At 39.7% G+C, this 12,264-nt stretch overlaps 1 protein-coding gene across 1 annotated transcript; it reads left to right on the forward strand.

Moving 5' to 3' along the window:
- Positions 1-5,134: 5,134 nt before the first annotated feature.
- psmb2 (proteasome 20S subunit beta 2) lies at positions 5,135-11,397 on the forward strand. The gene is made up of 6 exons (XM_079484269.1): positions 5,135-5,406; positions 6,092-6,214; positions 6,591-6,661; positions 9,711-9,873; positions 9,965-10,014; positions 10,982-11,397. Exons 1-6 carry the CDS (start codon positions 5,316-5,318, stop codon positions 11,075-11,077), a joined length of 594 nt encoding a protein of 197 aa, XP_079340395.1. The 5' UTR covers positions 5,135-5,315; the 3' UTR covers positions 11,078-11,397.
- Positions 11,398-12,264: the final 867 nt, after the last annotated feature.

A 12,264-nucleotide genomic window follows, 5' to 3' on the forward strand; every position in this document is an offset into this window, starting at 1 on the left:
AGTGGCAGTGCTCTCTTATAAACCACACAATGTTTAATTGTTTCTCCTTATCACACGAAGTGTTATGTGCAAGTTTAAATCAAAGTGGTCTGCATCATCTAAATAGCATGGGCTCTGTATCTTGTTGCCCCGGGCTGAGAGCGTCTGGCCTTTCAGTGTGTACGCTTGTGCCTGAGTGTTTACGGAGATACCAGTGTTTGTCCTATAATCCACAAGCAAAGCAGTGCTGCGGGGTAAGAATTTGCCCTGCTTTGTGTCCCAGAGGGAATTGGACAGCGTGCGCCTCGGGGCGCCTAGTCCAATCCGGCCCGGTGAGTAGTCCGCAGGTCCAGCCAGCCAGACCCTGGGGCGACATGAGGGATAATCCGTCGTTTTCTCACAAATTGCGCGGATTTATACCTTGACTAACCTTATCGTACTCTTTTGCGAATGTACCAGAGACTTAACGTGTTTAATGAATTGGTGGTTCGTCTTTGGGTATCACACCAAAAGTGCGCGCCATAGAATTACACGTCTTTGAATGCAATTTTGTCTAGAAGCACCTATAACCCCGTACAATAAGTGCTGTTAACGTGTTAGCTATAGGGATAACATTTTCTCCTTATTTATCTACTAACAAAAGCTAATTTTGTTTTGCTTGACACACTTGACGAATTGCTGAAAGCGTGTGTCATTTTAGGAGCTCGTTTACCCTTTAATAGAAAACCATATCCAAAGTAATCAAAAGTTTCTTATGTATCCTTTTTGGAGGGAGTCAGAATGCTATAGTTCAGCTGTGATTTTTCCGTCGTTTCTTCACCCAGAAAGTTTTAAAAAAATAAGCAAAAGCCACACTGTATAATGTAGGCAGTGGGACAAACCGCTGAGTGAGAAGGTTCCCGCTGGGCGCGAATAACGGCACCGGTGAGAACGTCTCTCCACCCGAGGAGATAAAGTAGTTCATACGGGTGTGTTTACAGGTGCAGAGCTGCTGATTTAGTGTTTTTTAACCCAGAAATATACTACACTTCGAAAGTCGTCTTGAGTTTCTACTTGACTTATTTAACAGCTTTTAGCGCATAAACTGGAATACGTCCATAAGCGTTTTAACCTATTTTGTTAAAATCTCGCAACTTTTTATACGCATGCACGTGAGTCCCAGAAAAAATGGTTTCCAATTTACAATTTAATAAGATTACATGCGTACAATCTGTAATGCCTGAAATATACCCAGGAAAAATTCTGCAAACGGATTTTAGACAGCAAACGACCTTTTTGCCCTATAGATGCATTGAACCTGTCTTAACACTAGGGGGCACTCTCAGTCACAATCGAGTAAATAAGCGTCAACGCTAGTAAGTCCGTTCGCATGTGTGCCCTCAAAGATTTTAAACTCTTTCTTTTCCCCTCTCTCTTACCTCTCATCTTTCCCTCTTTATGATGCAGTGTGACAGTGCGATAGCCTCTAGCACTCCACTGGCGTGGAAACAATCAGCTTGGACAGAGAAGGGGTGGCAGAGAGTCGGCTGGAATGTTGACAGCCTTAGGGTCTGTCCGTGATTAGGATCTGTCTAAGATAGATAGATAGATAGATAGATAGATAGATAGATAGATAGATAGATAGATAGATAGATAGATAGATAGATAGATAGATAGATAGATAGATAGATAGATAGATAGATAGATAGATAGATAGATAGATAGATAGATAGATAGATAGATAGATAGATAGATAGATAGATAGATAGATAGATAGATAGATAGATAGATAGATAGATAGATAGATAGATAGATAGATAGATAGATAGATAGATAGATAGATAGATAGATAGATAGATAGATAGATAGATAGATAGATAGATAGATAGATAGATAGATAGATAGATAGATAGATAGATAGATAGATAGATAGATAGATAGATAGATAGATAGATAGATAGATAGATAGATAGATAGATAGATAGATAGATAGATAGATAGATAGATAGATAGATAGATAGATAGATAGATAGATAGATAGATAGATAGATAGATAGATAGATAGATAGATAGATAGATAGATAGATAGATAGATAGATAGATAGATAGATAGATAGATAGATAGATAGATAGATAGATAGATAGATAGATAGATAGATAGATAGATAGATAGATAGATAGATAGTATTTCTATAGAAAAAAGCATAGTAGGCTTGAACATTTACTAATAAACTTTCATAAAGTAACAAAAATATGTCATTGTAATATTATTACATAAACATCTTAATGATGGTCTTGTTCGTGGTGTGAAGTGACTTAAAGGCCTGTTGGTTGAAGAGGGATCCGCTGCGTCGTCTGCTTTAACCAGCTAATAAATATGAAAACAGCAGGTTTAAACTTTTATTCGTTTGCTGCTTGAAAGGATTATACCCCTCTATGGAGTTCCATGTTAATCCCAAAACCTCATAATACCAAATGTTTTCCCATAAAAATGTGTTGAACAAAGGCGCCTGAATGGTGGCTCTTTCACGCATAAGGGGGTTTTCACAGGGCTTCATTCAAGACGGGTCGACCACACCACGCCCCGCGATAATCTCTCCGCCGGTGAAAGCGCGACTCGGAGCGGCAGGTGCGTGTGCCAGGCACGGGGGTCACAGGGCCGACGGTGGTGGGGGAGCTCGCCATGTCAAATCCTCCCAGCTGCCGGTAGGAATTTTTTCAGAGGCTGTCACTTCCATTTAGCTTGCTCTTTTTCACCCCTTCAGATGAAGTGGTCCCTCTCGTGCCCAGGTCCTATCGACGCCCTATCCCACTTAACAAAAGCAAAGCGACGCTAAACGACGACAGGCCGAAACAATGAACTCAACCCGAGCCGCTCTCAGCGCCGTGAAATTGCAGATTAAACCGAAAAAGCGGTGCGTTGCGTTTTCTTCAAGAATGCAAATGTGGAAATTACAATTTAAAACACGCTCCTAAGACATCGGCGCGTTCTCATCATATTTCCCTGTTGCACCCTTTCTTCTGGGTTTTATTAAATAAAGTTAGAAGAGATGAATGTAGTACAACACGTTGTGTGTGTGTGTGTGTGTGTGTGTGTGTGTGTGTGTGTGTGTGTGTGTGTGTGTGTGTGTGTGTGTGTGTGTGTGTGTGTGTGTGTGTGTGTGATGGCTCCCCCCCCCCACACACACACTGCATCATGAACTATTTATACCACTGTAGATAGGAAACTTCAGATTTCACCTTCAATAATTGAAGGAAGGACCCACACAAAAACCATGAATACTATTAATTTGCTCTACCCTGCATCCTCCACCTATACTCTTAATCTGAGTTCAAAACATGCCCCATTCTTAACAAACTACCCCCGGGCCATGAGTCCATAATCCCCAAACTCAGACGGGTTCCCTCTGGAGCCATGGCAGAAACAATGTGTCTCTGAAAGCGCAGTCCTTTTCTGCAAAGTGTTTGGCTGAATTGATCTCAAATTAGAACAACAGAAAGTACAAACCAATTTTATCTGGATGAAGCAGATACTCCAGAACAGCCCTTTGAACACTTTATTACATGGCTCTTGTTAATCTTCATTTCAGTTCTATGGTCAAATGCTAATCTAAAAACCCATGACTAAAAACACATTTTTACACTTGAAATTAAAATAACGCATCAGTGTTTCCAACACAGCCATCCAGACATTTTGGGTTTCCAAACTCAGAAAAACGCACAAACAGCCAAGGGCCCCAATTACATTTTATGTATTTTCACCAGCGCTGTGAGTCTCACAATTGCTGAAAGGGCACAACAGTGAAAGCGGCAGTGGCCGAAACTGAGCCAACGACAACCAGACACAAACCAGATCAAGCCGAGCAGCAGGCCGATGGTGCCTAAATAAAGAGAGACTGCAGACGGAGAGGTGTATAGATTTTCCAAACAGATAATGCGCAGGGAGCGTGGTGCATGATGTATGTCACAGTGTGTATGAGTGTATTAGTAGTCAAAGCACTGGGCCCCGGAGGCGATTCCTGTGTCTGCTTGCGATAAAGGGAGAACTAGAGGAAGTGAGGAGGGTGATGGGGGTGAGAGGGAGAAATGAGTGCGAGTTGGAGAGAGAAATAGTTAAAATTGGAGAAGGATGTGGGTTGGGTGTGGAGTCAGAGACAGAATGAGAGAGAGAGAGAGAGAGAGAGAGAGAGAGAGAGAAGTTGAGTGGGGAAAAAGACAGAGTGAACAACCAGTGGAGCTTTTATGATGCTGTCAAGATTCCTGGATTCTGTCCCCGTCGGGCTCTCTCTATCTCCCCCTCTCTCTCTGCCCCTTTCCCTCACATAAAAAGAGGGGAAGAGTGTCTTGGCAGGGTAATTAAGAATGGCCTCTAAACACAGGAGTATGGCAGGAACACTCCAGATGAAAGTAAATGATTAAAATAATTACAGGCGCAGAGCTGATGAGCTGGAGTGCGGGGTGGCCGCCGGACATTTGTCGGTAATTAGATAATTAATCTGAATGCAAATGATGAGTCCTAACGAAGCAGTCAGGCTGAACCAGTGACAACCGCTGAAAGAGAGACCGATAGAAAGGGAAGAAAAAATATACTTTCATCCCATGAATATGCAATTTATACAAAATAATTAAATAACAAATGCCACGGTGGAAATATAACTATATATAGAGAGTTCAAGCTCTCAGAAAAGGCAAATATTTTTCTTAACTATAGATACACCCCACTGATTTTGCAATTGTTTTGCACTTACGATGTGCCAGGAACACCATGCACAGTAAAGGAAAGGGACACAAAGAACCAAAACTAATGAACCTGAATAGAAGTCTTTGCATTGGAAGGAGGCCATAGACGTTCTGCTGCAGCTGGTTGTGTATACAATATCTAAAATCACCTGCCTGAGCAACATGATCAATCATTTATACTCACTTAAAGTTGTGTAGTAAAGACACCATGGGCTTTAATGAAAAGCATTTAACAAATAAATTTCTTGGATATTTTGGACATTTTGTTTTGGAGATGTTTATTGACTAAATTAATTTACAAAATGAAAATGTAATATTACATTGAAAATGAAAATTTGTATGCGAACTAGAAAACTACCATTAAATCTTGCCCTTTCATTTACTTATTTAAATGTGCATAATGATCATTTACAGGCCTCTTTGAAGTCCAATATTCTCCGTTCATGTCTGTAAGACTGCTGTCACGTGACATTAGTGAAGGCGCTCTTTCGTGACGTGTGAATAGTGCGCCACTAGTGAACTGCATTCATCTTTTGCTGTGTAATATCTGATTGAGTTGCACGACTAGTCCATTACTGAAGAAAGGTGTTTAGTTTACTTATAACTAAGTTCACGACATGGAATACCTGATTGGGATACAAGGGCCGGACTTTGTCTTGGTTGCAGCAGATAATGTTGCAGCCAGCAGTATAATACAGATGAAACACGGTAAGTTTAGCAGATGTGTGTCTTAGCATGTTAGCACCGCGCTAACAGTCAGAAATAAAACAACACCAAAACTGAATATTAGAACTGTTCAAACGAATAATTTAACACGTTTAACTGTTTATACAGTTGCGTATAATGTGCATATACTTTTGCTTATTTAAGAATAAATGTGAACTGAACTGTAAGTCGATCACTCTTAGCTACACTGAGCTAACACAGTTTGTGCGTTGACGTGATTTACATATTTATATATTCAGTGGAGGTATTCAGGGTATATGAAAACTTATTTAACCTCTTTCGCCAACAGTTGGTTATTACAATGCTTTTTTTCCGCGAGTGTCAGTTATGTATATATTGGTGATAGGATGAGTTTGCGATTTAGTTGTGAAAGTGAAAGTGAACCTCAATACTTTCTATAGATTATTGTTTACTTTATTTATTTAGCATATTTAAGCATGAGAAATATTAAAACGCAAGTGGCTTTATACAAAACCAATGGTATTGTATAAAGTATAGATGTTTTATAGAGTCTCCTATTGGTAAAGTTGAAGCAACCAGATTATAAACTTCATCTATTACCACAGCCAATACTTCGTAAACGCACCATGTACAATACATATAAACCATTAATTGAGATTATGTCTAAACTACTATGATGTCTCATGACGTTTTTTATTTTTGACAGATTATGACAAGATGTTCAAGCTCAGTGAGAAGATCTTACTCCTGTGTGTGGGTGAAGCTGGAGACACAGTACAGTTTGCAGAATACATTCAGAAAAATGTCCAGCTTTATAAAATGAGAAATGGTAAACCATTTTATAATAATCCTTGGTGAAGTTGAACTGTTTTTGGTTTTAATCGAAAGTGTGGTGTATGTTTATTAATTTAATGTTAACTACATTTAAATATCATAAAGCTATATACTTCTTTTTCCAGTAGAACTTTATGCTTAAAAGTTGTCCAAGCTTAAACATCCTTCTATTTCTCACTCAATCATTATTTCTTTTAAATGTCAAGCATTTGTTTACTATATTCAGTAATTTGTTTATATTTAATATAGTTTGTATTATATAGTCATACTCCTGCAATGTTTTCTTTCGCAAAGTATCTTATACACTTTATATTGCAGTTGTTTCTGTTGTTTTAATGGGTTCATCCAGATTTCTGTTCTCTTTTTATCAGGATATGAGCTCAGTCCAGCAGCAGCTGCAAACTTCACAAGGAAAAACCTTGCAGACTATCTGCGCAGTCGGGTGGGTCCAGAACCTTCACATTCATGCTCTGGATTTTCTTCGATCCATATCAGTAATTTTTTATTTGTGTAAATATCGGAAGGTTTGTGAATATTGTGTTATCTATCTAAAGCAACAACGGCAGCAGCAGATTCAAATTTTGGGTTGCCGGTGGGAAAATCAAATTCATTATTCCCTTTTCTGCTCCATTTACATTTAAAATCTACCCAGAAGTGTTGTTGATGAATCTGCTGTTTTTTAAAATAGTACTGAATATTTTTTTAACATGCAAAAACTAGCATTAAAACAGGTATTTATTTTTAGTTCATGCTCAGTTCTTTTTGAAGCCTTTTATTAAATTGCACAGACTATATAGACAGTAAAGTGCATATCTGAATGCCTGCAACTGTTATTTAATTGGTATAAAATGGATTCTGATGTTATCATGTTTTGAATGTCTAGTGGTGATATCAGGGTCTCAGAGGTCGTCGACACCTGCGCTTCCTCCTGCCTATTTAAGAATTTCTTCAAATGTGTGTGTTTGTGTGTTAAACTGAGAGCAACGTGGAGCGCTCCCATCTGTCCAAAAATGGGCTTGTCGCCATCCTGCCTCTTTTGTCTGGTTATGTGTGTGTTAATTTGTTAGGAAGAGTGTAACTGCCTCCTGTCACAATAGCAGAGTGAAGAAAATGATTACAAAAACAATTAGAGTGAGCCAAAGGGGGGTGAGGGCGGGAGGGGTGGGCTCTTGGGGCAGAGGAAGTGCTACAAGTTCATAAGTCAGCACGCTTTTAGCTCGCCTTGGCGTCCTCTGGCTTACTTGGCTTGAAGAAGAAAAAATTGTATTGTTTTCCATTTCAATATTTGCTCTCTTAATTGTCCTTAAAGCAATGACTGTAATAGATTGTTTTCTTCACATATTGATTCTTGCATACTCTACTTGCAAAGTCTCATTTAAAAAAAAGGAATATTTGTAATTGTGTAATCTTGCAAATTTTGTATTACTTAATTGACGGTTTTACATGTAGATCCGTTTCTCATCTGTGCTCAAACCCTTCGGGATGTTTAAATGAGAAAGATGTCATGCACGCTTTAAGCACCAGGTTTCTTAAAAAACAACTGGGCCTTTGGGGCTCCCCTGGAGTTCGAAAGTCTCCTCAGACGGATGTTCGCAGAGAGAGAAGGAAAAGGCGGATAAATCTGTTAACATGCGAAGCACTTATGCCTCATAATAGAGTCCACATAGATACCAACATACGGGAGTTTAAACCGACTCTTTACAGCCAAACCTGCATTTCTGTGGTTGTTTTATGTACCATGCCTTTGTTTAGAAATCACGACCGCGTCCAACTTCCCCTCGAGCTCTGCGCAGAATCGTCCAGCAACAGTTTGCCTTTATTGGCACGCATGAAATATTATTGGCCCCCGTTCTCTCCCAACACACTGGCACAAATAATTACTGGTGCCATATTGCGAGGCATTCCCCTGTTCCGCTACAGATGAACAATTAATACGGCAGATTGGGCAGAGATGCCAAAGACGAGAACATGTCCTGGGGCAGTAGGCAAGGGATGGGGAACACAGCCACAGAAGATGAAAGCGTGAGACCAAGAGAAGAATAAATGATACTGTTATCAATCTTTGTATTCATCAGACAAAGCTTTTTTTTACTGTCCCTCTTTTTTACACTGGGACACAGGTGATGGGCTGTTGTGCTTGTACTGTAGTTCACGAGGCAGGTGGAGAATGAGTGAAACAGGTGTTGATTTTATAAAGATGGGGTAGATGACGCTCAGGGGAATATAACACAAACTCAAATCTTGTCTTTCAACAAGCATCCATTCTTTTAACCACACTGCTGGGAGTGAGCCATATTGCTTAGGTGAGCGTCTCTAGGGGGTGTTAACTCACCCAAAGTGCCTCAGAGAGCCGCAGAGAACAGGGGGCGGCCCAGATCAGATTAAAGCCTCTCAGGTGGGTTGAGGTGTTCTAGACATGACTCGGATCATTTTTTCTGCTAATCCAGCCCCAGTTTACCTCATTGGGAAACCAGAAGCCACAATAGGCCACGTAACTTAACAAAACCATTTTTAAAGCATCTTTGGGAACTCCGCCTTAAAGGGATGGTTCACCCAAGAATTATAATTCTGTCAACATTTACTCCCTCTCATGTCGTTCCAAACCTGTATGACTTTCTGTCTTCTGCAGAACAGAAAGAGGATATTTGAAGAACGTTGGTAACCAAAGAACAGCAGTTCTAACGGTTCCAGCGGTTCTAACGGTTCCAGCATTCTTCAAAATATCATATTTTGTGCTGCGCAAAAGAGAGTCATTCAGGTTTGAAATGATAAAAGTGAGTAAATGATGACAGAATTATTTAAAATGAAAAATGTCACCCTTTTCCCTGACAGTTAAGGTGATTGCAGAACTTGGCTGAAATCTCAGTATCTGAGACAACCCGCGTGCAGGAAAGTGAGAGCAGTTTCAGATTTTTGTGCAGGGAGATAAAGAGCGCTAAGCGAGATAGGAGGAAGAGGACTTAAAGAAGTTATAATGAGAGCTGGCATCTCTCCAGGGCATCAGGGTGAGGGCGGGAGATGGAGAGAGGAGGTGGGTAGGTGCTCGCGGCAGCAGGGGTGCCGTCTTCCTGCAGATGTCACACTGCTGGTGACACCAGCGACCCCCCCCCCAGACCGCTCCACACTCTCCTCCCTCCCATTCGCTCCCCTTTCTCAGCTGTTTCACACCCCCTGCGTTTTCCTCTCTCTTTTTCTCTCGATATCTTCCATCTAATGCTTCCACTTCTGCCAATGTATAAGTTTGATATGATTGTAGGTGTTTTCAATTGGGTACTGTAAATTGGCGATTGCCATGTGAATTACTGTTATATAGTTGTGGCTGAGTGAAATCAGTTTCATGTTACTGAAAATTCAATCTTGTCGGAGTGTTACCCGTTGGGGTCCTTCTGATCCTCTCAGGGGTTTCATTTGTTCTAATGACTGAATGACCCTTACATTGTCCCTTGTTTATTTGGTTTATTAATTAATTTCCGAATGATCTCTTTTTTTAGACTCCATATCATGTGAACCTGCTCTTAGCAGGATATGATGAAACTGATGGTCCCGGCCTGTACTACATGGACTATCTGTCAGCACTTGCCAAAGCCCCTTTTGCTGCACACGGATATGGTGCTTTCCTCACCCTCTCCATCCTGGACCGATACTACAGACCAGGTGAACATCAACCATCTGAAAAAGGATAAGGATTTTTTAATAAACTTGTTAAATTGTTTATTCTTACCATATTTGTATGTATGTACTACAGATCTGACTCGTGAGGAGGCTGTGGATCTGCTGAAAAAGTGTTTAGAAGAGGTAAGTTGTTTAGTGAACTGACTATATATTTTCCCTGTGCTGGTTTGTTCATCCACATAATTGATTCCATAAGGTTTGCTGACTAGAAAGTAGGCACTTAAAATCAGTAGTAGGCCTTATCTGAATCTTCTCTAAACAGGCACTTATACTTGTATACTGTTCTCAGATGGGAAAGGTTCATCATAATATCAAAAAGTTATAATTTAAGTTAACATGATGTAATGTTGTATTATATGAAATTTATTGACAATGACTGTGATTATTGATGGCATGTTAATGCTACACCTATGGTAATATTGTGAATAATTCCATGCCAGTATCTGGTTATTACACTTCAATATAATTCGATATTTTGTCTTAACAGCCACAATGCTTATCATTTTATTCTTTTATTATGAGTTTTCTTTGGCCAAAGGAAAAACAGGAACCATGATTTGACTGACATTTATTTGTTAAATTTTAATAGTGATAACATCATTAGTGTGAATCTTTTGGTCGATTTTTGGTTTAATGAAAATGTGTTGTTGTGACAGCCCTATCATGAACATTTTAACTTGTATATCACCTGAGATTTTGAGACCTGATTTAAATCAGTATATCGCCACTGTCCTTCAAAACAATGTCTCCAAATTCAGTTTTTTTATGGAAAAACACTACTTCTATAAAATGATTAAATCTTTTGTTGTTAAAGTTGACAAGCACTTTAATACTTTTATCGGTTAAATATTTGCAAAACCCAGTGACAAAATAAAGGTTAAATAACAACAATGATTTATGTCAAAAAAAATGTAATCATGAAACACAAGCCTTCAGAAGGACAGCAGTGATATATTTTTGGTAAATATATTTTTGCACGTTGCTGTAAAACTTAAATATAAATGGATATTTATTGATTTATTATGTGATACCAAGGAGAAGCTTTAAGTTTGTAACCTAACTATTTTGGCTACTTCTTTTCTTCCCACAGCTCAAGAAACGTTTCATCCTAAACCTTCATTCTTTCACTGTCCGTTTGATTGACAAGGACGGGATTCATGACATGGAGAAGCTTTCCCCCAAATGAGCAACTACTGTTATTCCCCTCTGGTCACACTCTTTTATACCCTCTGTGCTCTAATAAAACAAAAAACCCTGTTAGATAAAGGTCTTGGTGTGACTTTATTAAGGAGTACAAATATATTTACATTCAACTGTATATCTTAGATTTAATCGGAGAGTTGACAAATAAACTGTGAAAACCATACCAAAGGACACATCTATAACATATTGTCCAATACCTAAGCACTTCATACACTGTTACACAAAAAAGCACTCAAAAGTTTGTCAGGTCTGTTTGTGTCATACTGCAAAGGATTTAAAAAAAGAGAGACGTGTGCTTATGCTATGTTTGGATATGTACTTGTTTCGTTACTCCTTTGTACACAAGTGTTTTTAACACTCCGCTCGCGTGCGTTTGCGCGCCTCCTTCCCCTCTCTCTCCTCCACAGACAGGTGATTAATAAACATTAAACAATCCCTCTCTCCTGAACACACCGGAATCTAAAGGGACGAGCAGCATATGTTCGCCTGCAGGCAGAGAGAAATGCAGAGCAGCCCTGCTGAGTGTCAGAGAGATGGTTGGGGGGGTCATGGAAAGGGGGAGCGGGGAATTGACACTAAGGATCGGTACGTGTGTGTGCCTGTGTGAGTGAGAGCCGGCAGGGGGGCAGGTATGGAGATGCAGGCCCCTGAGCAGACGAAGAAAGGTAGAGTGACAGATGGGGTGAGAGAGGAGAGACAGAGAGCCTAGCAACTGTTTAGCTGCGTTCTGCCGCTGTAGTGATTGCCGAGCCCCCAGGGGTTAGTGGTCAGGACTGTTTTATCTCAGAGGTAATTCTGCCGGATTTGCCACTGTGTCACGTTGAGGTTTCGGTGTGGGTAATGTCACCCTGCCTTTAGCAAATAGGGCAAGAAATTTCAAACATCCCTCTGGGTGTTCAATTTGTATCACGCTAATTTTGTAACCACACCAACAAGTCCATTTATAAAAGGTAAAAAGTCACCTGGTAAGTGTATAAAATATACACGTGCAGGAGGTTTTCTGTGATTTGCAAATGCTAAAAGTGAAGTGTGTCTTTTTTCCATGATACAATTCTTACTGAATTTGAGCTTAAAATGGAGGGTAAATAAACAAAAACATAATTAATATTCTTTTTTTTACCTCTGGGGCACATCGATTAACACATAAAAATACTTCGGTATACTTTTAGT

The sequence above is a fragment of the Barbatula barbatula genome (assembly GCF_947034865.1).
Source record: "Barbatula barbatula genome assembly, chromosome: 21".
Taxonomy (NCBI): Eukaryota; Metazoa; Chordata; class Actinopteri; order Cypriniformes; family Nemacheilidae; genus Barbatula; species Barbatula barbatula.